The sequence below is a fragment of the Podarcis filfolensis genome, assembly GCF_964270895.1.
Source record: "Podarcis filfolensis genome assembly, chromosome: 10".
NCBI classification, from domain to species: domain Eukaryota; kingdom Metazoa; phylum Chordata; class Lepidosauria; order Squamata; family Lacertidae; genus Podarcis; species Podarcis filfolensis.
In genome coordinates, this window is record NC_139612.1 from 7,883,210 (window position 1) to 7,910,802 (window position 27,593).

The window sequence follows — 27,593 nt, forward strand, 5'->3', positions numbered from 1 at the left end:
AGACACTGACTAGATCAGACCTGCTTAGCTTTAGCAAATTTAACACATCCTGTTTCATCAGACTGTCCCTGGCGATTCTGCCCTGTCTTGTTTTTAGAGATGGACAAATCACTATTTCTGATCTGTGTCAGTTTTGCAAGTAGTTATTCAAAAATCAGTTCAGTTCCACTTCCACATTAATCTGTGGATTTTTTTTTAAAGAAATCTGTATGGAAGTTCATATTTAAATAATACACCCCATATTTTTCCATGTATTTGAGTAAAAAATGAGTAAGAAATTATATTTTTTGAATAAGAAATGGGGGGCTGTCTTATACATACATACATACATACATACATACATACACAAAGATAGTCACAATGAGATCTATAGTAAAGATACAAAAAAACAACAATAAATAAAAGGGGTCATCTTATACATGGGGCAATCGCCCCCAAAAAAGCTCATCAAAAAATAAGGGTTATCTTATACATGGGGACGTCTTATACACAGAAATATGTGGTAAACATATTTAAAAAAAACACAATAAAATATGTATTTTATCTCTATGTATGAGTAGAACTTTGTTCTAAAATATGCATTTTGGTACATCTTTGAGCTGAGAACTATATCATATAAATTCACAGATGTGTGAAGTCTGAAGGATAATTAAGTGTTAATCGCTACATTAGTCTGAGATGTGTGAATTAGGTCATTTTGCTTAAGATGCAGGCCAAATGAAATTCTCCTCCATCCATACTTGGATTGTGGCTGCTGCACATAGGAAGTGTTCAGAAATATCACAGGCTACTCACAGTGGATTTGATGCTGCTTCTCAAGCCATCAATGTTAGCATAAAAGATTGGACTTGAAAATTTGAGAATCTTCACTCCTTCTGGTTCAACAACCTGTTACAGAAACCATTTTTCAGTTGAAATGAGAATGGATTTGTGTGGGTTTTTCTGCCACTCTGCTAGTGCTGGGCTGCTAAATTGACTCCTTTCCCCTTTTGATCCCTTTTAACCACTCTGTTAACATTATTACTTCCCTGACAGCCTACCTTTCACCTCTGTCTACATGGGCTTCTGGAATACCACAGATCTCTTCTCCAAGGTCTGTTGCAAAGTCATCAGGTGCAGATTTAACCACTGAAAGGTTACCAGAAACTGGGGGGATGCATAGCTGTCAAGTGTCCCTTATTTGAAGGGACAGTCCCTTATTCCAGCGACATGTCCTACTGCTGTCCCTTATTGATGGATGTCCCTTAAATGTCCCTTAAATGATGTCCCTTAAATTTCAAAGGAAGCAGCTCCTCTCCCTCCCTCCCTGCCGGCCAGGGAGGAGGGAGGCTCCAACTGTGTTGCTTGGCTGTGTTGCTCACCCAATAAGAAGTCTAAGATCGACTGGGGGGTGGAGCTTGCATGCCTTGTGTGTGGCTAGTTAATGCAAGCTGAGGGGTTTTTTTTAATGCTGGACGCCATTTTGTTGCACGTGCTGCTCCAAACTTTGCAGTGAAAAGCCAGGCCGGGGAGCCATCTTAAGTTGAGGCTGCATAGGCCTTGTGGTGCATGTGATTCAGATTCTATTCAGTTGAACCTCTGGTTACAAAGTTGGTTGGACAGTGTTCTCGAAGCTACCAGCATGAGTTTGAACAGACTGCAGGAGAACAGGAAGACTGGAGTGCCTGGAACAGGTGAGGCTGCAGGTCCCTTATTTTGGCTGCTGGTCCCTTATTTTCAAGGCTGCTGGTCCCTTATTTTCAAACCTGTAAGTTGACAGCTATGGGGGGATGAGACCATTTACGGGATGGGTTGGCCATTCCATCACAGTTGCTCGTACAAAAAAAGTGTACTTTATTGCAGAAGAAGGATTCTAAATATTTAGAGAATGAGGGCACCCCCGCAACATTTTATGCAGGGAATCTAGACGTTTCTCCACTCAAATCACAAATCATGGTACAAAAAAAAGTTGATGCAAGCAATACCACTTCATCTTTTGCAACAATGCCCTTACTTTAGCTCGCTAGATGGATCACTGCATTCCTACCCCATCCAGCAAGACTTCCCTTCCTCACTATAATACTTGAACAATTGAACAATTGCCATCCTATCACTGCAGGATAAAGACTAGTAAACCCCCCAAGCAACTCTAAAAAAAAAATAATCTGATGAAATATTAACTTGTTAGAAAGTCTTACATTTTTGTATTCTTTGATGTTCTTATATAGGTCTGTGCCAGGAATACTGCCAAGGCTACCCCAGGAAGGACTGACAAAAGCAAAACAAAACATTGATCAAAGTACATAACCGAATGTTAAATTAATGTATTATACAGAACAGTTTGTTGCAAGTAAACATTGGATGAACTGCTATTAATTACTTAATCTGTAAACTAGGTAGCAAGACATGGAAAGTATTTAAAAAAAAACTCCTTACATGTGAATTGACAAGGACTTACTTATTTTAGTAGTGGAATGGTTCTTAACCCTGATTTTATGAGGACAACTATTCTAACTTGCTTGTTGTTTGTGGACTACCACGTTGTCTTACTTTACAGCCAGCTATGAGGGAGGATCATGAAACACTTTAGAATTAAAGCTCAACCAGGGCATTGATCTTCTGTGACCATGATCAAATTTGTTTGCACAAAACAGGTAGAGCAGCACGCATGTTTCTTGAGTCTTTTTTTGTTTTTTTGCACCAATTTACACCTCCAGCGAAATCAAGTGGTAACACTTTCCCTAGATTCTTCCACTTTGGATGGGTGTTTGAATGCTAACCCATAAAAAAACGGGATTTATACCCTTCTCACAGACACACAAATTTTCTTTGTTGTTATTATTTTTACAAATGATTCACCCCAAGATCCCAGGTCAGGTTGCAACAAATAAAAGTCAATATTAAAACAGTTTGAAACAACTTAAAATGCAATTTGTTGCAGCAGAGAAGTATTAAAAAACAACAACTCCTCACCATCATCTAAAAGTAGAAAAACTGAGAAAAATCTTCCCAAAGATACAGAATGGTGACTTTGATTCTGCAAAATGCATAAACTATGACCTAATACAGCTCAGAGTTTTTTCAAAACAATTCCCCACAACCTGGTACCCTCCAGCTTGAACTCCAACCTGCCCAGTCCAAACCAGTGCAAGCCAATGGTCTGGGATGATGGGAGTTGTAGTCCAACAGTACCTGGAAGCACCACATTGAGAAGCCTGGTTTAAAGCATCCACTACAGCCATCTGCCTGGCTGAAGAATGTACAACTTGTAATTCTAAAATGAGAAGTAGTGTCATGTTTCTGTGCCCCTTAGGAGAACATTAAACCACTAGTATTTACATAATAATAAGTTATCAATTAACCGGACAATATAATTTTTGCCATGAGGGAATGTGCATTCCTGAGCTCTGTGGTGGGATCCAACACGATCCACACTGACAACTCAGACATCCAAGTTCAGCATCCTTTAACAATTAACTATTAATTTTACCATAATTCTCAGTCTTTATCTCGAATAATACTTTCCCCGGCATCCTGCACAACAATAGAGCCACTTCAAGTTTCTAAAGTGTGTGTCAAAGCAATTGAACTATTTGTTGACTTCCATTCCTTTGACACCCCCTGAACTTTCTTTGAGCTAGCCTAAGCATGAACTGATTTAAATTCAGTTCACTCCCCCAAATACTCCACCTAATCTTCATTCATTTACATTGGAGATGGGGAACTTGTGGTCCTAACAGGTGTTGCTGGACTCGAGTTTCCAGGCAGGATAGTCAACAATGAGGGGTGATAGGAGTTTGAGCCACAACACCTGCTCTACGTCAGAAGCAGAATATGTTAACAACAGGAATTCTTAAACAAGAGCAGCCAATGCAATGGAACAGTGCAGGGCTGCTGCCCTCTCAACAGCAGTAGCATCACCAATTACCAGGATAAGGTAGGGTGGCAGCAAGGACAGAGCTGTGCCACACCGCTGGAGTTCAGAACTGGCTTTGCCAATGCAGCTGTGCTGCCCCAACCTCACCACCACACTGCCTTGCCCTGATACAAAGATTTCTGGTACTAAAATGAATCTGTTATGCATCACAGTGGGTCATCTCTTTAGAATGTAAAAGTTCTTCAGCGTTTTTCTCTACGATTATCATTGTAGCCTCTAGGAGCACTTCAAAGAAGACCAAATGTCAACAGCAGTACCAGAAGAGAACAGAACTGTCTATGCTTTCTTTCAGGAGCTTACTGTGGTTTTGACTCAAACTGTTTACAGCCTGTTGGCCTAGTTCTGTCTGCACTATTCCAAATTATCATATCTATTTATGCATTTTCTATTTTCTCATTCGTAACGGGCTACGTGGAAGCAATTTCAGCTGTGTGTGGCGTGATTTGTATTTCATGTTCCTTTTCCAATTTTAAAACTAGTGACACTGTTTGCTTGCAATAGCAGAACAATAGTAACTTGTGTCACTCTTCTTCTTCTTTTGTATTCATTTATTTACTTGTCTTCTTGGGAGTGCAATGGCAGAAACTGCCCCTGCCTATACAATAGTTACTTACAATTGAACTCTCAGGACAACCGTCAGCAGTGCAAACACCAGACCAGCAAGTAACCCCAAATCTAGTCCCAGAATGATGGATGCTACACATGTGAAAACCCAGATCATCTGGAAAAGAAAACACAAGAAAAGTCAGACCATATCCCATTTGTAGACAGGGTGATTCCAGCCAACCACCGAAAGCAGACTTTTGTAGAGCAGAGAAATGAGAAGATGTGAGGAAGCAGCTGGGGCTGCCTAACTGACATGGGAGGAAATCCTACAGGCATGGCAGGGAGTGTTATTTCAGAGGAAACGTGCAAACCATGCTAATAATAATAATAATAATAATAATAATAATAATAATAATAATAATATATCCCTCCATACAGAAATCAACTATGTTAGCAGAAAGGATTCTAATCTAGCCTTCTTACTAATTGGTTGTTTTTCTGGGTGTAGTGAATTTTGTTTTATACAAAGGAGTCATGTGAATCTCCCAGTGCCATGCCCAGCCTTGACTTGTAGCCAGATAGTGACTCATTGGAGGATAAATTTGGCCTTCAGTTGACTGAATACTTGAGGGATCTAACAGAGTCTGCCATCACCAGTCCTGAAGGAATCTGTCCGGAACTTCCTTTAAAGGATCTTCTTGACGGACCCTCAGGATGGATTCCAACCCAAGTGTAGGGTTGCCATATTTCAAATAGTGACAATCTGGTAATGCACCCTCACTTTGTCAGATTTTTTTTGCAAAATCTCCCCCCTATTTTTTTAGGGAAATCGCCAAAAAATCAACACTTCCAATATGGACTGCCATACACCCGGGGTTTCCTGGACATTTTAGTTGTTTTTTGAAAATTCCTCCAGGATACCGTTTTGGGCAGACGAATCCCAGCTATGTCCAGGAAATTCTGGACATATGGCAGTCCTACCCAAGTGCAAAAATGTCCCCGGTGGGGTCTGAGGGACAGGTCAAGCCACCCCTCACAACCCTTTAGAGCACAGAAATCCGAGCATTCAAGCCACTGTCAAAAGTCACTGTGCAGCTAAGGTCTCCTTATGAAGAAGGGTGCTCTCTAAGAGGAACAGATTTCAGAACACCCTTAAGCCCCAGCAGCAGTGGGAGGCCAGGCTATATCAGCCTGTACATTATGCTTCCCAGTTGCTAGAGCAACACCAGTTGCTGAAACTTACCTTGTCTACACTGGATGAGTTTTGTTTTTGTTTTACTCAAACCGATTGCTTGTCCCTAACACTGGTTTTCTCTTTAGCTGTTTACACACCATACATTTAAAGCACAGCACTGCCCCCACCAAATAATCCTGTGAACTGTATTTTGTTAAGGATAATTGGGAATTGTAGCTCTTTGAGAGATGAACTACAGTTCCCATCATTCTTTGCAGGAGAGGGAAATGCTTTAAATGCATGGCGTGTGTACAGCCATTGGCATTGTGTGCTTGGCTTATCCTACCATTGTCTTGGCAATCTCATAGGGGAGGCCTTTGCTTCAGTGGATTGGGGCCTACACACTGCGGGTGGTCCAAGGTATTTTGACACCTGAGGCAGAACGTCCCACTGCTGCCTCCTGAGGTGGATGCAGCTCAAGTACTGCTGTACCACACCAGTGAGAACTAGGTCTATGTACAAACATCAGAAGAAGAAGCCACAGGGAATTGTTTGTCTCCTGAACCCCCAATGATTTGGAAACCTGACATAGTAACCAGGGAATCCAGCACTGTACATTGCTGCATTTGTTATATGCAGGACATTATTCCCACCCCCACCCCACAATGACTTGAGATTCTCAATTATTTATTTATTGTGAATTAAAATGAAAAGCAAAGGGTAAGCATTTAATTCAAAATATGAGTTGATGGTTCACACGTTAAAGAACTTACAGCATCTGCCTTGCTCTGCCTCCACAAACGGGGTACATCAAATATTTGCATGAACATCCCTTTCAAGTTGGCAATGACCACAGCTGCCAATACAGACTGCAAAGAAAGAAAGACATATTAACCTGTATCGTTCAAGGAAAACACGGGCAGTATGTGTATTTGCATGTTAGTCTTTGTGTGAGAGCAGGAACAGGAAGATAGCAGGGGAATGCTTTCTGTTTATCAGGAAGAGGACTAAAACATTACTTAAGTTTATGCACCCAAAAACGGTGCGATGACAAGTGCAATAATAAAATACCTTCTGCAAAGGTTCAAGCAGTTTCCCCAAGGCTACAATGGCAATCAGTACGATTCCAGCTGAGATTATTCCAGCAATCTGAAAAAGATGTTTTAGATAATAAGGAAATAGAGTTTCTATAATGTATGTTTTTTGTATAACAGGCTTTAGTAGGCTATTTATTCTTATTATAGATTGTGGGTTGTTGTTGTTTGGTGGGGGAGCACAGGGACAAGTTCAAAAGCAATTCAGTTACCATAAGCAAGTTTTTACCTAAGTGGTATAGTGGTAATTTTTTTAAAAAAGTGGATGTTTTTAAACTTTCTTTCATAGGGGTATGCCAAATGCAGCAGCAGAGTCTTGTATGCATTTTAATGTCCTTCCTAGCTGCAGCTGCTTTCTTTTAAAAGTACTACTGACTGACTGTGAATGTGAACTTGCGGTCATCTGATTAGGTAAAGGTAAAGGGACCCCTGACCATTAGGTCCAGTCGTGGCCGACTTTGGGGTTGCAGCGCTCATCTCGCTTTATTGGCCGAGAGAGCCGGCGTACAGCTTCCGGGTCATGTGGCCAGCATGACTAAGCCGCTTCTGGCGAACCAGAGCAGCACACGAAAACGCCGTTTACCTTCCCACCGGAGCGGTAGCTATTTATCTACTTGCACTTTGACGTGCTTTTGAACTGCTAGGTGGGCAGGAGCAGGGACCGAGCAATGGGAGCTCACCCCGTCACGGACCTTCTGCCGACCTTCTGATCGGCAAGTCCGACCTTCTGCCGACCTTCTGATCGGCAAGTCCTAGGCTCTGTGGTTTAACCCACAGCGCCACCAGTGTCCTCCAAAAAACCCAGGTTCCTACTTGAGACGGGCCCCGCAAACTTTCATTTGAAACCCCCTTAAGCTACATACTCACTTAATACCTGAGTGATCAACAAAGCATTCAGATGACTGCCCCCACCCCCAACATCACTGTATTTAATCTGGGCTCAGGGATATTTATTTATTTATTTATCTATGGAGTTCCTATTGCATGCAAGTTAAGGTAATACCATTCAGGTGCTATAGTCTTCTCTTAATGGGCCCCCTTCGTTTTATGTCAGGGAACCTGGTGTCCAGGAAGTCAATGAAACGTTCGGCTTTCCGTTCAGAAACGCCACCCACAAAATCGGTAACAGTGAGATTTTGAAGAATCACTGTGCGCTAAGCAATACATGGATTAGAATTGTCTTTATAGTTTATTCTGATCGAGCGGAATTACCTGGGTTTTCCCACCAGTGCTTTCTTGGACTGCTGTGCGGGACAGAGCAGTGGTGGCAACGAAGCAAGAGAAGGCCCCTGAAAAAATATTGCTGATCCCAAAGGCGATAAATTCCTAGAAGGTTAGAAGAGCTTGGTGTTAAGACAATTTTTCCCCCCTAAAAAAAAAAAAAAGCTTTCTCCTACACAGTAATCATTAAAGAAATTGGAGTTCTTGTTGGAAATACACTAAAAAGGATATACCAAGAGCTCAGGCCACAAGTTTCAATATAAGGAATAATTCCTACTCCAGAGTTGAACAGAAAAACGTATATATTCTGCTAAGAATAACAGTTTGAAGCTGATAGTAGATTTAAACACAACGTGTAAGTACAATAGTTTTAAGGTAAAACGTTTAAGTACAGGAATAATGTAGTTTCAAATATGCAGTGATATAGTATAGAGGTACATGAAATACCAGTACACAACAATTATTTTGTACAAGTCTCACTGGCAGTCAAAAGGAGTCCATATTATATAGAATCAAAATAAGGACTAAAGAATCAAATATCTCCTACACAGTAGCAGAGCTTCATGCTCCAGCAATGGGGGCGGTGAACAGGCGGGTGCAGTGCGCCAGTGGCGTAGCGTGGGTTGTCAGCACCCGGGGCAAGGCAAGTAATTGGCGCCCCCTAACCCGTGGATTTGCACCCCCTAACCCGTGGATTTGCCCTAACCCCAGATGTTGCGCCCGGTGCGGCCGGCCCCCCCTGCACCCCCCACGCTACGCCACTGCAGTGCGCTCCCCCCGCACTCCTCTTCCTCTGCCAGTGCTCCTACACATAAATATTATTTTGAACTGTAAATTGGGAAGGACTAGATCCAATTCCAAAACTGAATCAAATGAAGTTGTAGCTGAACTTTTATGGTACATCCGAGGTGCAGTAATTTTTCTTAATAGTGTGGAATTATCCAACAGCATACAAATCAATATGGCTAACCTGATCCAAAACACCCACCCAACCCACTCACACATGAAAACAAGGATGACCACAGCCAACCACAAATGAACAACCACACCCTAGGCCAACCCCAACCTCTCTCACCACCGAAGGAACACAAGTGAACAACAGAGAACCTGCACAAGCAACGCTGACACCAAACCCCACATATAGTAAGTAAAATAGAAACATTGACACCCGACCCCACCCCACCCATCTCCCCCACCCCACCTCTTCCCCCCTTTTCTTCCTAATGTCTCAACAAATGAAACTGATTTGTAAAAATGTTACATGGGGGGAATACGAGAGAGAGACATTGCACACACTTTTGTAAATCAAGAAACTCTTTAATAAAATAAAATAGTGTGGAATTATGGAACAAGTTCCTTTTTAGGACTTGACCAGTGGCAGAGCTCTGTAGGCTTATGCATAGCTGTTCCTGGAAACAGACATATAAATGTAAAGACACAGCTATAAAGAAGAAACAGTGGGAAGAAGAATTTTAAAAACCTCCTAATTGCTTCAAGAAAAAAAATATGCTTGGCAATTCCAATTGTTTAATTTGTACTTGCCCTAGTTCCAGATACAATATATTGAATATTGCCATAGACATAGCCTTCATACCATCTCAGATATGCATTCTTATATACTACTCAAAAAAGATAGCAAGGATAAATGCTCCATTAGAAATCTGGTTCAAACAGACTCATCTAAAAAAAAATGGAGAAGGAAATACTTCTTCCTAGCAGCTAATGTGAAAGTGAATTGCATAAAACGACAGGGCAACCAAAATAATCAATGGGTGGAGCAATTCCTCTGTGAGGAAACGATGCAGTGTTTTTTGTTTTTGTTTTTAGTTTAGAGAAAATACGACTAAGAGGTGACATAACTGAAGTTTATGAAGTTACACATGGCATGGGAAAGTGGATAGAAGAAAAGGTTGTCCCTCCTTCATGGCACTAGAATTCATGGATATTGAATAAAGCTGAAGATTTGGGGGCAGGCAAAATAATGTACTTCATCATGCAGCAAATAGTTATACTGTGGAACTCTCTCCCACAAGAGGCAGAGATGGTCACGGACTTGGCTAACTTCTAAAGAAGACTGGACAAATAATACAGAGTTGGGGGAGGGCTCAACGTGAGTCTGTTATTGGTACCAATTCCATGTTGCCGTCAGATCTAGTTCCACCCTTGATGAGAAACACTGGTGCCATCTGTGTGGAAGTCCTGGGTGCCTGGGCATACACAAAATTTTGCTGGGACCTTCCTGAAGCTGCTGTGGGTCCCATTAGGCCTCTTCCTGCTGCATGACATCACACACATGCCATGCACGTGATGTCATAGGTGTGCGCCGGGCACCCACAAAGTGAGGCAGAATCCGGCACGCCTTATGGGAAATAGTCTATTACTCATTTAAATCTGACAATTGAATTACTTATTTTCCTAATATAACCACTAAGTAACTTCACCTATAATCACCCCCACAATGGCTGAAAAATAAGCGTGCTCCTCTCCATAAATAAGATTCAGATTTCGCTTCACAGTTTATAAAAAAGTACTTTGGTTTCACATACCTGATTTCCATCAATAGCATAGTCATATTTGGTTGCATAGACTTTGCCCACGGACACAGCTATTGCATAAGCAACAATGGCAATGGAAAAGGCAGATGCTATCATGTCTCCAAACATGCTGACCGCTGGAGGTTCGGGAGGCAAAAACCTATATATAAAAAAGGAGAAAAATATGTGTGTGTGTGCATTTGTGTTTTTTCTACAAATACTATGACAACTATGACTAACAAATTATTATGATGGCATTTTTCGACTCTATAATGAAACAATTTGGGGAGGTAACCCATTGGTGCTTCTCCCTGAAGTAAACAGACAACATTTACTTGTAAAATTATTTGTTGCAAGATACATCATATATTCATCATTTAGTTGGAGAGCCCCAAAAGGCATTAGCCACTTGTAACGTGAAAGTCCTTCGGATAAAATGCATTACCAACTGTTCATAGCAAATGTGCTTGCAGTAATAGCAGCGTGATTCCACTTGTCTGTCCCACAGCCATGCCTCCATGTGTTTACCCTACCGCCTGAATTGTATGCACCTGTGTAGTCCAACGTGCGCAACTACCTAATAATGTTATTCTCTCCATCCAGCCAAATACACCAAACATGTCTTGGATTCACGCTGGGTGGAAACCTTAACAATTTATTTGCCAAGCTGCTCCTTTTTCCCGCCCCAACACCCCAGCCTCTGCGTTTTCTCTTACAGCTACTTCTAATATTTTACCATACACAGAGCAGGGGAGGGGATGTGAAGATTGGACCTGGTTTTGTTTCACCATATGTATATATTCATTGTGCAATTCTGCCAGCTGGAGTTTAGCACATGCACATGATGTAGTCAAATTGACTCCACTTTCACTTGATACATGACTGAGCTGTTTCCCCTCCTACATTTGAGTACATTTATGTCAGCTGGTTTGAGTGTGGTGCTGATAATGCCAAGGTTGCAGGTTTGATCCCTGTCTGGGACTGCTGCATGTTCCTGCATTGCATGGGCTAGATCAGGCACCCCCCAACTCGGCCCTCCAGATGTTTTGGGACTACAACTCCCATCATCCCTAGCTAACAGGACCTGTGGTCAGGGATGGTGGGAATTGTAGTCCCAAAACATCTGGAGGGCCGAGTTGGGGGATGCCTGGGCTAGATGATCCTCAGGGTCCCGTCCAACTCTACAATTTCATGATTCTATGTATATAAAAAATTATGTATGAAGTGGCTAAACAGTTTCTATTAAAAGCTGAGTCATTAGTGTGTCCTTGAAATATAGCTGCCCACCGAATGAACAATCTGCACTCACCCGCTAGGAATAGATTTAACAATCCCTGCATTGTACTTTTTCTCCAGGTCAACACCATATGAAATGCCAGCAGCGACTATTGTCTAGAATAAAAAGAAATAACATCATGTTGTTGTTATGAGTTCAGAGTGTTACACTGACTGCCAGACCCCTCTCATCCCTGGATCCAGCAAGTGTTAATCAAGGCTTCTAATTCTTGGAATAGCCTAGCTAGCTTCCTGACAAGGCGATAGCCTGGGTGATGAGCCATTACAGTGGATTAAGGGGATTACGGTGCTCGGTGCGAGATGGCAAATGGGTGGGGCCCCCTCCGTGAGCTGGAGAGAGAGTCAGAGAAACGTTTGAGAACAATGTCTGATTTCTCTTTGAATCCAAGGCTGCAGCTATGGGAGAACCAAGACCCTTTTGGGGTGTTAATGTGCAAATAAACCATATATCATAAAGACACCGCAGTCTCCACTGTGCCTCATTCCCAAAGGAAACGCAAACCCTGGATAAGCACTTGGGACCCTTGGAATCTCGCAGTGCTTGGAGATTGGGGTGGATTGCGACACTACGAACAGAGAAAACAGATACTGTTCTCCTGTCAATCGAATCCCTTGAGCTTAAAGTAGTTGGCTTACCACAATCACTTCTATAGGAATAGGAACAGGGATCTTGTGTCTGAATCGATCGTTTATTTCCTTGACTACCATACAAATAACGATGGTCAGCAGGCCAGCAATGAGATCGGCAATGTTGGTTTGTCCAATATTTTTAAAGATATCAATAAGGGTCTAAAAATAAAAAAGACAATGTGAAATGCTACCATTCAGTTTGAATAAACCACATTCTCATCTAAGGTCCCATCTGCACTATTCACTTAAAGCTGTATATTACCAGTTATGACTTCACTGGGAAGAGTGATTGGTTGCCAAACCACTCTGTGAACTCTGTAAGAGAAACAGGGATCTCCTAACAGTTCTCAGTATCCTGAACAAACTAGGGCCGCCAATATTGTTTTAAGGGAAACCATGACTGTGGTATTATACCACCCTAAATGAAATAGTGCAGATGGGACCCAAGACACAATAACAATTACAGGTTCAGGAAAGCTCAGAAACTAATATCTGTCAGCTACTAATATCTACAGCTGCAAATACTAAAGAGCCAAGGCTGCAACCCTATACCTGGGAGTAAGACTCCTTGAACTCAGTTAGACGTACTTCTTAGAAGACAAGTATGTGATTGTGCTGTGAATCTCTTGTGTTTGTATGAGTGTGTTTTTCTCCTTATATACGAATAGCAAACTCATTCTTTGTGTATGGGTGAGACCAAAGCACAAGCAAGTGGTATCACAGTACAGTGGTACCTCGGGTTACATACGCTTCAGGTTACATACGCTTCAGGTTACACACTCCACTAAGCCAGAAATAGTGCTTCAGGTTAAGAACTTTGCTTCAGGATAAGAACAGAAATCGGGCTCCGGCGGCGCGGTGGCAGCAGGAGGCCCCATTAGCTAAAGTGGTGCTTCAGGTTAAGAACAGTTTCAGGTTAAGTACGGACCTCCGGAATGAATTAAGTACTTAACCCGAGGTACCACTGTATTGCGGGGAAGCCCAAGGCTTGCAGAAGTACAAAAGAAAATTGGGAGGGGGGTGTAAGACAGAGAACCCCATAAAACTGTTCAGTGAGGACTGAGCATGCTCAGCTGGCAGGGGGCAAAGTGGGCATGGCAGGTTGACCAGAATCCCGAAGACAAGCGCTCCAAAATGCAACATTGTGCTGCATGTTCCACTTGTATCAGGTGACAGCAAACTCAGGTCCAAAAAAAAACAAATGGCTGTGTAGCCAAAAACATATCAACATGTTTGGGAAATCCTAAAGTCTGAAGGAGAAGAAAAAATATTCAAAGGAAAACTCAAGGGAGCAAACCCAAAACAGCCAAGGAGGAATGAGTACGCCCACTGGCCACAGAATGATGACTGTTGCAGGAGGCATTGAAAATGGGAGGGAGGGGGAATGTAGTGGAGCACCCTGAAAGAAGATATGGCTGGCTGAAGAACTCCACGCTGCAGCATTTTGTTGCCGGCCCCACTTGTAAATAAATGCATACAGTGATCTAATAGCTAAATTAACATCCACTTGGCTGAAACACTAGCTCCAACAGTCTCCTCCCTCAACTGTCATCTATAGCAGCCAGTCCATCAGGCCAAGCGCAACCCCAGCTCAGCAAGACACACTTACATAGATTATGGAAAGGACCCCATTGTAGTTTTGGGTTGGGACATTTAAGACTATCTTCAGCTGTGAAACAAATACTTGAAATGCTGCAGCTGTTGTAAAACCCCCAACCAGTGGATCAGCAAGATATCTCACGATAAAACCGATCTGAAGAAATCCAAACACTAGCTGGAAAAAGAAGAAGCACAGAATAGTTTTATGAACAGTTAGAAAGCATTAGAATAGCCCACGATTTTAACAAAATTCAGGATTTAGCCACCTAACGTAGAGTGATCAAGACTCTTCTTTTGTCTGTTTTAATCTCTTAGCTCTAATTTATGCAAATTATTTATTTAATTTATTTGTATTCTGTTGTATAAAAACAGTAAGAACGAGCACTAAATAAACAGCAAAAAAATTAAAACATTAAATAAAACTAGCAGCATGGAATGTTCTCACCATTTAAAAATCGAAAGTCTAGGAAAATATGAAGGTTTTCACGTGGCACCCAAGACAATCAAGTGGGTGCCAGGCAGAAAGACTCCCCAAAATGGGGTGCCACAACTGAGAAGGCCCTGCTCCCAGTTTTAACCCACCTCACCTCTGCCCATTGGTTCACCCAGAGGAGAGCCTCCAATTATCATCTCAGTACATGGGCAAGCTGGTGAAAAGATTCCTCAGTGTATCCTGGTCTCAACTTGTATAGGACTTAAGAGTAAGTACCAGGATGGCCGGCTGTATGGATTTACATGAAGGCCTTGCTTGTTGTTTTTAGATAGATTTTCAATAGTTCTTTTCTCTTTTAATGGTCTGGCTTTCCCACCTTTAAAATGATCGTACTGAAATGCAAGAAGACTAAAAAGCCATTTTTTACTGGCTGCAGGAAACAAGATACAAAATGCAAGGCTTTAATCCCATGACATAAGTAAAGGTAAAGGGACCCCTGACCATTAGGTCCAGTTGTGACCGACTCTGGGGTTGCGGCGCTCATCTCGATTTATTGGCTGAGGGAGCCGGCGTACAGCTTCCGAGTCATGTGGCCAGCATGACTGGCGAACCAGAGCAGCGCACGGAAACGCCGTTTACCTTCCCACCATAGCGGTACCTATTTATCTCCTTGCACTTTGACGTGCTTTCAAACTGCTAGGCTGGCAGGAGCAGGGACCGAGCAACGGGAGCTCACCCTGTCGCGGGGATTCGAACCGCCCACCTTCTGACCGGCAAGTCCTAGGCTCTGTGGTTTAACCCACAGTGCCACCCGCGAATCCCATGACATAAAAGCATACAAATGCTTGGTATTCCCAAACTGTGCAGAACAATAAATGTGAGGAAAGCAAACTTGCATTCTACTTTATTATTTGAGTACATTTTGGCTCTAGTTGAGGAAAATAGTGAGTGTTTAGCATGAAGCTGTTTCTTCTATTCATCAGTTCTTTCATAAAGTATAAAAGCAGCAACGTTTGAGACAGTTTTATCCAATCCCTTTACCTGGAGAATGCCAACCAAAAACGTGATGGTACTGGCAATAATCACTCTCTCGGCATCTCTTGATGCGATATCTATAACTGTTTGGTTCAGCCCTGTCATGTTGCTGCTGACCATGTGGAATTTTTCATCAGGCGCCATGCTCAGTACTACTGAGCCCACCATCAAACTGACGACTGGGAAAGGTCCTGTTGGGAATAATTTTATATATTTTACATAGCATTTCTTAACAGCATGCTTCAAACGGCTAACAATAAAACAACAAAATTAGCTTAAAATGTAGAAGCACTAAATTATACTAAACATCCAAAGGAATAATAAAACCAATGTTTCATGATATGCAGAGCCGAGGGCCTTCTGGCAGTTCCCTCACTGTGAGATGTGAGGTTGCAGGGAGCCAGGCAGAGGGCCTTCTCAGTAGTGGCACCCGCCCTGTGGAACGCCCTCCCATCAGATGCCAAGGAAATAAGCAACTATCCTACTTTTAAAAGACATCTGAAGGCAGCCCTGTTTAGGGAAGTTTTTAATGTTTAATGCTGCATGTGTTTTTAATGTTCGATTGGGAGCGGCCCAGAGTGGCTGGGGAAATCCAGCCAGATGGGCAGGGTATAAATAATAAATGATGATGATGATGATGTTTTGTCAGTTTAAACAATCAGGGTGCTGCTCAGTGTTAGCCATACACAGTGCAGACCCCTTGAAATTAATGGACTTGAGTTGTCAATTGATTTCAATGGGTCTACTCAGTATACCTGAAGGAGTGTCTCCATCCCCATCGTTCTGCCCGGACGCTGAGGTCCAGCACCAAGGGCCTTCTGGCGGTTCCCTCATTGCGAGAAGCAAAGCTACAGGGAACCAGGCAGAGGGCCTTCTCGGTAGTGGCGCCCGCCCTGTGGAACGCCCTCCCATCAGATATCAAAGAGATAAACAACTACCTGACATTCAGAAGACATCTGAAGGCAGTCCTGTTCAGGGAAGTTTTTAATGTGTGACATTTTAATGTATTTCTAATCTTTGTTGGAAGCCGCCCAGAGTGGCTGGGGAAACCCAGCCAGATGGGCGGGGTACAAATAATAATTTTTTTATTATTATTACTTGGAGAATCGCTAACATTGTCTATCACCCAAAGCTACCACAGAAAAAAGTGATTTGAGATACATCTTGTCATACACATCATAAATTAGAGTCCTTGAGAGTGTATATTTTCTGCATTATTGTCACAGCTGTCTGTCATATAGAATTAGCAGTTAATACGTTGAAGTCATCATGCTGAGTTTAAAGTGCTTAACTATTACATTTGGACCTGTGTGAACCTAAGTGAATGAAAACTGGCATTGAACCTGATGTCTTGTAAAGAGCTCTGCTAAGGAGCAGTACTAGCAAAATAAGAGATTACATACATATAATGTAGGCATCAAAGCTATTTCCAGTAGTCATGGCAGAAAGATAGCTCAGTTGGTAGCGCATGAGACTCTCAATTTCAGGTTTGTAGGTTTGAGCCCCACATTGGGCAAAAATATTTCTGCATTTTGGGGGTTGGACTAGATGACCCTTGTGGTCCCTTGCAATTCTACAATTCTACACTTTGTAGAAAAATATGGATAAGTATAAAGGTCTACAAAATAAGAAGATGTCACCATAAAAGTATATTAGTAAACTGGTTCCACTAAAACTACTGTCTGAGATATTCCAATATCTTTGAACAAGTTTAAGGTAAAGGTAAAGGTACCCCTGCCCGTACGGGCCAGTCTTGCCAGACTCTAGGGTTGTGCGCTCATCTCACTCTATAGGCCAGGAGCCAGCGCTGTCCGCAGACACTTCCGGGTCACGTGGTCAGCGTGACAAGCTGCATCTGGCGAGCCAGCACAGCACACGGAACGCTGTTTACCTTCCCGCTATTAAGCGGTCCCTATTTATCTACTTGCACCCGGGGGTGCTTTCGAACTGTTAGGTTGGCAGGCGCTGGGACCGAGCGACGGGAGCACACCCCACCGCGGGGATTCGAACCGCCGACCTTTCGATCAGCAAGTCCTAGGCTCTGAGGCTTTAACCCACAGCGCCACCCGCGTCCCTGAACAAGTTTAGCATTCTGTAATTAATAGTTGGCCAATAGTAACATGAGAAATATATAATTACCAACTGAGATGTGTCTTGATGTTCCCAAGAAGAAGTATGTCAGGATGGGGAAAAAAGCAGAGTAGAGACCATATCCGACAGGAACTGCAACCAGTAGTGCATATGCCAAGCCTGAAATGATAGAAAATAAAGTACTGTATTGACTAGTCTTACAATAGACTCTTTTGATATCTACATCAAGTAGTACCTTTCTACACAGGTATTATTGACGTCAGTATTCCACATTTTAAACAAAGTTCCATGTACAAATAGGAGCTGTTCATGTTTAGCAGCCTACGATTTGCAAGTTAGCCAGATTTTCAGCTGGATCCTAACTTATTTTGCTCCAAATGAAGTTGCAGTCCTGAACTTTTCCAGATTGCTGACGAGTCTTTTAAAAAATGGTTAAGTAAATCAGGGCAGTGACCCACAACTGCAAGACAGAGTTTAGGCAACTTCATTACATTCTAATCCCCACCACCCCACCCCATAATAATAGTAGGAGAAAGATTGGATCTCTCTTACCTTGTAAAGTAGCCACAAGTCCAGTACTGACACCGGAAATTATATCGCTGATGAGCCATTCCTTCACTCTGTACTTAGGCAGCCATTCCAAAATAGGGAACAAGGTCTTGGTTACCTGAATGGCTTTTCTTCTTGAACAGCTGCCAAGGACAAAATGTTAAATTGCTCGAGTCGTACTGTGAAATGCACCTGCTCCCCTGCTATGGCCCACCCTCCTTCGATCCAGGATTCTTTAATTTCTTAGGTGTCACCTGCCCCTGCCCCCCGCCACCAAACCGTGATGTATGGCAGCCGGTCAGTCACCTGCAAGTTTTCTGGACTCGTTCCCGGAGTGTTTTGGGCACCACCAATTTCCTCTCATTCTCCTCTTGAAAGGTAGGCTCATTGTACACGGGCCTGGACACCACATAGCGACTGAGATCCGGGAGGGCTCCATCGCCTCCACCGCCACCACCTGCGGCCATGTCCCTGCCCTGCCTACAGGTGGAAACAATGAAGGAGAAGGACAGCGTCCCCTAAGCACACGGTCTCCAGAGGCAGCCAGCCATCAAGGACAGCATGCCCTGCGAACTTCGCCCACACCTGGGAGAGCCAGGTGAAGCCGGCCTCTGGCAACACAAGCATCTTCCCAGGGGATGGAGCTTCCGAGATGGCCGGCTCCTGCTCCTCTTCAGGGACCCTCCAGCCAGCTTCTCCCTTCTGGGCAAGGGAGCCCCATTATTTTGCTCTGAATGCCGTCTGACACCCACTCCCCAAAAAAGACACCCCCCCAAACTCCTCAATCTGATCACTAAGGCCTCTGCTTCTTTTTATTTTCTTTCCTAAAAGCCAGAACATTCTGCACCTCTGTGTGTGTGGTGGTGGTGGGGAGTGCAGCCTGAGCAACTTCCCCACATGGAGAGACACGGGTCAGCCATTCTGACGATATACTGGCGCCTCTTCCTTTAAGGAAAGGGCCAGGGGGGAAGCAAATTCTGTTTGGTCTACTTAGGATATAAGCTCTTTTTCTTTCTTTCTTTCTTTCTTTCTTTCTTTCTTTCTTTCTTTCTTTCTCTCTCTCTCTCTCTCTCTCTCTCTCTCTCTCTTTCTCTCTTTCATCTCCCCGACCTCTTTCTTTCTTTCTTTCTTTCTTTCTTTCTTTCATCTATCTTTCTTTCTCTCTTTCTCTCTTTCATCTCCCCTGCCCCTTTCTTGCGTGTCAACCTGCGCTAGACTCCCCCCGCCCCGCTCTCCTTGCGCCACAGTCTAGCCTAGACCCGTCTCCCCCTAACTGGAGTCCCCAGCTGCTTTGGGACTACAGTTCCCATCATCCCTGACCGCTGCTTTCGCTAGCTGGGTATGACGGGAGTTGTAGTCCAACCTGGCAGACCACCTCAGCCTCCGCCCCGCGCGCTCCGTTCGCTCCCCTTCGCGTCCCGCCAAATCCGCGCTAACCGCGTCAGCTGCTCCCGCGCGCTCCGTTCCCACCGCTCGCCACAGGTCGCTGCCTCTTCGCCTCAGCCCGCTTTTGCGCGCCAAGGCAGCGCCGCTGTCCGGGTCCTGAAGCGCCGAAGAACCTCAGAACTACTCCTTCTCCTTCTCTTTCTCCTTCGTGCCTTTGAAAGAAATATGCGAGCGCACCTCCTTCTCCTCACCTGCGCTCGCCCCCAGAGCCCCAGCTTTGGCCGAGGCGTGGGACCCGCCCGCAGCATTTATACTTCCAGCCCAGCCTCAGCCGCTTAGCCTTTATTTACAGGCAAACAGAGCCGATGTGACAGGTTGCCTCGCTGGCCGCCTCCCTCCCTCCCGTTACCTGTTTCCCATTCTCAACCCCATGAACCTCTGAAGCGGAGCTGAAGGAGCTGCCTCAGGGACATGACTTTCTCTGCCCCTGATGCGTTCCAAAGTTAAGCTCTGGGCTGGCCCATATCATTCATTCATTCATTCATTCATTCGCAAAAATAAAAAAAATTAAAAAGCTGTGCCACCAAGTTTAAAAAAACCAAGGCAGCGAACATCGTAAAATCAAAAACAAAAGTGTGTTCATAAAATAAGAACAAAACACATCACAGATCACTAGGTCGGATTAATACATTGAGGTAGCTAGATCCATAGGAGCCAGCTCCTAGGAGCCAAGGTCCGTTTGCCCCCCCAATTGAGGGAATCAGGGGCCCCAAAATTGATGGACATTGGCATATGTGACTATGTAGATTACCTGAGGCCCCATATTTTATTCAAGGTGGCACCCCTGGGATCACCTCCTGACAGAAAGTGTGAGTGAATTGGGGAGTTTTAAGCAGGAACCTAAATGTCAATTCTATAAAGGCCCTGGCCTTAGCAGGCATAATGTGGAGCTCAGGAACATAACATCTCAAGACACAGTGGTACCTCGGGTTAAGAACTTAATTCGTTCCGGAGGTCCGTTCTTAACCTGAAACTGTTCTTAACCTGAAGCACCACTTTAGCTAATGGGGCCTCCTGCTGCTGCTGCGCCGCCGGAGCACGATTTCTGTTCTCATCCTGAAGCAAAGTTCTTAACCCAAGGTACTATTTCTGGGTTAGTGGAGTCTGTAACCTGAAGCGTATGTATCCCGAGGTACCACTGTACTCTTAGTAGTGCCATATATCTCCATGTCCCCTTTGAGGTCCACAATAAGGATCTTCAGTCAAAATCCAAAATCTGCTTTTCCGCTAAGAAGCAGGTGCATACCCCACCTTGAGTTTTGAGCCACCGCAAATCAGACACCCGCAAGTCTCGGAGGGAGTCCTCTATGAAAATCCCTGCGCCACTTCGTTTTGGCCCAACAGCCTGCCAAGTGTGGCTCCCCTTAGGACTATGTAGAATTGAGTAAGGAACTGGGAGAAGGGGGCACACCACAAAAACCTTTGAGCCAGCTCATATCCCAGACGCAACAAGGAGGAGATTGTAGCTTTGGGGTACCCTAGCATCACAACTGGCCCAATGCTTGCTTTGGGCGCATGACATGGTCACATATATTGCCCCATTCAGTAATAGTCAACATAAAGGTAAAGGGACCCCTGACCATTAGGTCCAGTCGTGGCCAACTCTGGGGTTGCGGCGCTCATCTCGCTTTATTGGCCGAGGGAGCCGGCATACAGCTTCCGGGTCATGTGGCCAACATGACTAAGCCGCTTCTGGTGAACCAGAGCAGCGCACGGAAACGCCGTTTACCTTCCCGCCGGAGCGGTACCTATTTATCTGCTTGCACTTTGATGTGCTTTTGAACTGCTAGGTTGGCAGGAGCTGGGACCGAGCAATGGGAGCTCACCCCGTCGCGGGGATTCGAACTGCCGACCTTCTGATCGGCAAGCCCTAGGCTCTGTGGTTTAACCCACAGTGCCACCCACGCCCCAAATAGTCAGCATATGGGGGGGAATAACAAGGAACTGAGGGTGCACCCCCAAATTAAGCTTTCAAGTGCTTCACATAATACACTGGCACCAGTGAATGTGTTTCCTCTATAAAAAACCCTAGCCAAGCATCCAGCCCAAAATCTTCAGTTTCACCCAGGAAACACTAGCCTACTGCCTTTGTGCCAATAATTGCCAATGTATATAGAAAGGAATAAGGAACTGGGATGCACGCATACCCTAAATAATATGCTGAGGGAATCAGGGGGTTGTTGCCTTCAAAACACCAATATTTTGTGTATGCTAATGTATCCTTGCTCTCATGTTTGTTTATGTTTTTCTTCAAGTGTACAGTCTCCTTTTCCTTCTCTTTTTCCTGATACAAGGCATATGATAACAGGAACAGGAATAGCTATTAGTTACTTAGACTCTTGCTAAAGGAAAAACTTGATACCAGTTGTACAAATCAGCAGTTTTATGTGTTAGCAATATATAAGTAAGTTGCACATTGCAGTTAGTGTTTTACTATGTATCAAGGAGACACCACACTTTGTCATTGCAGAAATACTGTAGAAGGTAGGCTTGTAGTTACTGGAACTGTGGCATTTGAAACTGGAAAATCCCAACCCTACATTTGGTCCCAAAACAGTCACCACTTCTACTTCTGTGTATTTTCTGTTATGGTAGCCTTTCCAGTTTGGCTCTCCACACTACCACTATGACTCAAAGCCCAAATCTGACAATTCTTCCATGTGCTTGAACTAGTATTCTTAATTTGTATGGAAGGTGGAGCACAAAGTTGAGCCATTTCATAGTTGCATGCTTAACAGATCCTTAGCTGAAAGGGACTCACAAAGTCCCCTGCACAAATTGCTTATGGAAATAATATTTCCCCAGCTCTTGCAGTTTCCCAGGGTTGTCAGTGCTTCTTTTCAGTTGGCAGTGACCCCATTAGTGAAAATAAGTGGACGCTCTGCATCTTTATTTGTTCCTTATATGGTATATTAACAAATCCGCTGGCTGAACCAGGTGCATAAATGTAAATATAGATAGGAACTGTCCCAATACAAAACAAGTAACAGAATTTGAGTTTTGTTGTAATAAATATATACATGCAGAACATTACAATAATGGGAAGTTATCAGAGTACGAATTACTGTGGCCAAACTATCCCTGTCTAGGAACAGGTGTGGCCTAAAAACCAGCTACACAGGGGCCACTAGGTGGCGCATCGGAAGATGGCTGACAATAACATCTCTCCGACCCACACGAGGTAATTTGGAGGCTATGATGGGGGTAATTAGCCTCCTTAACCCCCCCAGGATTGTGGGGGGGACGGCCCTTGCCTGCTGTGCCCTATACCACCCCCGAATTTGTGGGGGTGGGGGCACTAGGCACAAAGCCCTCCTGTGGGATTCCGGCACTCCTGGACGCCGTCCCTGATTCGCGCCGCTAATTGCAAGCATCTTCAAAAGAAACAATTTGGAGGAGATAAATTGCACATGCTTCAAGGAAAAAGGGGAGTAAAGACTGCTGACAGAAGAGATCTCTGATAACAAGACAAGAATAAAATATGAGAAGATACGTCAAGATACGGTATGACTGAGGGGGGAGGGGGGAAAAAACCTGCCTTCCTTTTTCTTATGTGATTTAACAAGAATCCCCTCCCCTAATGAATCAGAAACTAAGGACTTAAGCTGTGGATTTAAGGCTGTGTGGAGATAAACTTTCGAACCAAAGCAATGTTTCAAGATGAAGCTGGAAAGCTAAGAGTTTTGGAATGACGCAGTTAAAAATGCCGTCGCCATTTTGGGAGGCATTGTTGGAGCTCTTGGGTCTGGGAGGAGAAAGAGAGAAATAGAGTTGTTTACATATCGTGGATCAACTTCTCAGTGGGACTTAAGAGCGACAAATGCCAAATTTATGATGGAAAGAGCGATGTTATCTACGAAGGAGATATATGGAAACCATCTGGACTTAGTGGAGGAACGGGAAATCCACACAGGATTATTATTTTGCTTATCGGCTTAAGGAGACTAACAGAAGAGATTGTAAAGGAAAAATATAAATTATATGAACAAGATATGATGTGGAAACACCAAGATAAGACTGGATAGAATTATGAATTTTGTTTGGACTGATTGGGACTGATTTGGACATTAACGCAGTAATAAGAAGATGATCTGAATCCCCCTTTGGATCTTGAAGTATGGGTTCCCCCAACAAAATTTAAAAATTTGGCTTTGTAATTTGGAATTTATGTGATGTGATTTAATTTGATGTGATTGGCCAGTTAATAAAAATTATTAAAAAATAAAATAAAAACCAGCTACAGATAGGAAAAGGCACTCTATGTCACTGGAGATTCTTGGGTCTCTAGTGACAAGGTGGAATTCAGGAGAAGCCTTGCTACACACATGCTTCTTCCAGAGGAGTGCAACAACATCAAGAACAGAGCGTGTTTCTTAATACTGGACTGTTGTTCATGTTTATAATAACCGGATAACCTCTTTTGGACTTTCTGTTTGGAAGGAAAAATGAATGAAGTTGAGATGCCCGGACTTGAAGCCTGGAAAAAACATCGCCTAGCAGCTGGAGTTTACTCTGGATTTAACATCTATTTGGAAGAATCCTTGTAGATATAGCTGGCAGATAGTGGGAAGTCCTTTTTACTCATTTTTAATATTTATTTTCCTTTTAATTCCTTTACTATTTCCTTTCATGTTCTTACTTCTTTGCTCTCTTGCCTTTTCCTCTTGTTTCTTCCTTCTGGCATTTTTTTCCCTGTTCTGCTTCAGACTTTTGCATTTTGAATGGTCCTCTACTCAAGAGTTAACATGCAGGTGATGGTTAGTTGATAAAGTACCCTGTGTGAGAGACAAGGAAGATCTCCCAGGGTGGGAGGATGGGAGGAGAAAGGGAAGCTCCCAGGTGAGAGCTGGGAGGGTTCACCTTTCTCTGTGTGGGACAAGTTAAAATAAACCTTTGAAAGAGGACTTTGTATTATTCTCCCTCCCTCTTTTTTGTTTTTGTTTATATTAGTTTGGTTGACATGGAGAAATAGGGTCAGGTGTCAGCTGCATACTGGTGCAGATCATACATAAACTAATTATACGTAGACAAAGATATCAACATACTTCCATGTGTACAAATATATAATAATTTGATTCTAAATTAGATCCTACGATTCATTTATAGATGAGAAAATTTACTCATTACTTCAATTCACAACACCTTATGTAAAGCTTTCTGTGTTTTTTTAAATAGCAGGTTCTTCTTACTGTATTCAATAAAAATAGAGCGAATTGTCATAAACTTAAGCTTATCATTCTCTTCCCTCTTCTTCTAAAAGTGTTTTTTTCCCCATTATGACTTTTTTCAGTTTTTTTCTGCCTGTTCACCTACAGAAGGTATTGTTTGTGGTGCTGTGTTTTTTTGTTTGTTTCAAATATGTGATCAACTATGATGTTTACTAGCACATTTGTATGTCCTTCACATGGATAGGAAAGCTACCTATTTATCACCACAGTCAACTTTTGTATCACCTGCTGCTAACATCAGAATAGTATCTTTTTCAGGAGATGGGACAGCATTTCTCAAACGGTAGACTGAGGACCACCAATAGTCCTCTGTGGCACAGTCCACCCAGTGCCTCCTCATCTGCCCTGTCCCCTACGCATGCTGCAACCTTAGGGCTGAGGCAGGGGTTCAGGAGGTGAGGAATAGATGTCTCCCTTCCCTAAGAGAAAAGGGCCAGAAATGAAGGAAACCAGAAAAAGATAAAAGGTTTGTTTTTCAATGGTGAATAGAAATGCTTTTATTTAAAAATTAAAGTAAACTGTGAATAGAAAAGAACTGGGTGTAAAGTTTTAAGAACTCCTGCTGAGTCAAATAAACAACTCCATAGCCACATATATGTAAACTATCCGTCTGGTGTACATCCATCTCAGTTTGCACATTTTTGTACAATTCCTGAGTGGTTTTTTTAACCGTTGTATTTATGTGATATAACAACTGATGGCCCCATAAGAGAGGGAAATATCAGTACAGCAATTCATATCCCTATTGGGAGGAGAAAACTGACTTTTAAAGAGACCAATCCCTTTGCGACAGACAGATGAATGGGAGAGCAACTAACATATGTGTGTGTGTGTGTGTGTGTGTGTGTGTGTGTGTGTCTGTGTGTGTGTATGCACAAAACAATTGACCAGGAACTTTTTATAAGACATTTTCTTTTATATTTATTGGAATTACTTGTGCAGTTGCAGTTAACTTAAATGGAGTCTGTGCCATTGTGCAATGAATAAAACCGCTAAAGGCAAAGTATTTGGATAAACTAGTATCTTGAATTTGCAGTCACTCTTCTTGTCTGGAACCATCTTGTCTCATCATATCATTTTGCTTGGCCTCCACTCATTGATGTTTGCACCCATGGATAAGACCTTGTAGATAATCCCCTGCTCCCCTGATTTCAGGTGTGCAAGACACAGTGGGATTGTGTTGTTCCATATTACTTCAAAGAGTAGCACAGGGAATTGGTGGGGAAAGGACAAGAGCTAGCGCAAACGGAAGTTCCATAAAATCCCAAACAAATGCACTTTCCACTGGTTGAGATTTCAAGTATTGCACATAAAAACAGTGGTAAGCAAATTTCATTGTGAGGGGGATCATATCTAACCAGATCCTCAGGTTGTATCCTCATCCTTCAGACTAGCAGTTGTCACAGAAAATATATATTGTCACAGCAATATATCACCACTACAGGTCATGGAGTAGTCAGGATCTTTAATGCAAGAACTCAACAAACATATTATCATAACTTGGCAGTGCCTTTACTAAGTTTTGAAATAAAAAAATTGGTGTTCAGTACAGTCCCCAGAATTTACAAGATCAGCTTATTGGAGTGCATCGTAATGGTATTTGAACAGCAAACATTTGGGTGCAGGTTTCAAGAGAGAATCAGCAGACTCAAATGCAACAGATTTAAAATTTCTCTCATATGCTGAAGAAACTGGAGAAACCCAAAATACAAAATACACAAAAGACTCTCCCCCTGGAAGAGAGGGGAGTGGTTGTGGGCGGGAGCCGAGCTCCGCCTCAAGCAGGGGGCGTTAGCCCCCTGCCTCCCACTCGCCTGGCTGGCGCCCACGCCTACCGGCAGGCACCCAACCAGGTGCCTCCGAAGGGGCGTGTACTGCAGCCTAAATTGCTGCGGCGCCAGCCCCCCCGGCCTCACTCTTCGTCGTCCCGTCGCGAGTCACCCACCCCCCACTCCCTTAGAGCTCAGGGTCTCCGTTTTCTTTGGCCTTGCTATGGACCTTAGGTTGGTCGCCCTGGTTGTCCGGGGGCCTGGTAGGAATTTTTCCATTTGGCATTGGGCTTTTTGGTTTTTTCGCCTACCTCGTAGCAATCGTCACAACTTTTGTGGTATTGGTGGGTAGGTTAGGCATTGGAATAATGTGTTGTGGTGTGTCGAAGGGCTAGGTGTGGCCATCGCCTACGCCTTCAATTTTTGGGTATTCCGTTAAAGGAATCCGGCCGTCGTGTATTCTGTCCGATGCCTGCGTGGCGGGAGGCCATGGCACGACCCTCACAGTGACATCAGGGGAGAGCTTATAGTTGGATTAGCATCAACAGGCTCCACCTACTGGTGAATAAACCCCCCTGTTTTAGACTCACCCTTCTCTGAGGGGGTGGAGTCAGCTGACGTAATCCAATGCCTAAGCCAATACCTTTTCACTTGCTGTAATCAATAAACTTGTGGCCTTTTCTTTCCCATTAACCTTAGATCACGTGTCCTTGTGTATTTATTCCACTTTGCGGGGATCGGGTCCTCAAACCAAAACAACATTCTCCCCAACAAGCTCAGATGTATATTAACATGAAACTCTGCATACTCATTGCACTTTTTGGTATTAGTATACAGAAGCACCATTCTAAATCTTTGATTTTTTAAAATTAAAAATACCAGTTCCTCCCTTACAGAGTTTACTATAGTATTTATTTGGGCTAGTTTTGCCCAAATAAATTCTTATGGAATTATTTCACTGTCACAGGAGCAAAGTAAACACAGCAGTTTGTTGTTTATGAATTCCAAGTTAAGACACGTAGGAAGATAAAC

At 43.4% G+C, this 27,593-nt stretch overlaps 1 protein-coding gene across 1 annotated transcript in view; it reads right to left on the bottom strand.

Moving 5' to 3' along the window:
* SLC26A4 (solute carrier family 26 member 4) overlaps positions 1 to 19,689 on the bottom strand; it is a 39,805-nt gene extending 20,116 nt beyond the window's left edge. The window contains exons 1-15 of the mRNA XM_083575133.1: positions 19,556 to 19,689; positions 18,425 to 18,598; positions 18,122 to 18,261; positions 17,618 to 17,728; positions 15,485 to 15,669; positions 14,021 to 14,185; positions 12,418 to 12,570; positions 11,795 to 11,877; positions 10,498 to 10,645; positions 7,943 to 8,056; positions 6,708 to 6,785; positions 6,410 to 6,505; positions 4,531 to 4,637; positions 2,178 to 2,247; positions 796 to 888 (exon numbers count right to left, since the gene is read on the bottom strand). Coding sequence (XP_083431259.1) covers positions 796 to 888; positions 2,178 to 2,247; positions 4,531 to 4,637; positions 6,410 to 6,505; positions 6,708 to 6,785; positions 7,943 to 8,056; positions 10,498 to 10,645; positions 11,795 to 11,877; positions 12,418 to 12,570; positions 14,021 to 14,185; positions 15,485 to 15,669; positions 17,618 to 17,728; positions 18,122 to 18,261; positions 18,425 to 18,585 — 1,704 coding nt within the window. The 5' untranslated portion in view covers positions 18,586 to 18,598; positions 19,556 to 19,689. The remainder of the gene's footprint in view (positions 1 to 795; positions 889 to 2,177; positions 2,248 to 4,530; positions 4,638 to 6,409; positions 6,506 to 6,707; positions 6,786 to 7,942; positions 8,057 to 10,497; positions 10,646 to 11,794; positions 11,878 to 12,417; positions 12,571 to 14,020; positions 14,186 to 15,484; positions 15,670 to 17,617; positions 17,729 to 18,121; positions 18,262 to 18,424; positions 18,599 to 19,555) is intronic.
* Positions 19,690 to 27,593: the final 7,904 nt, after the last annotated feature.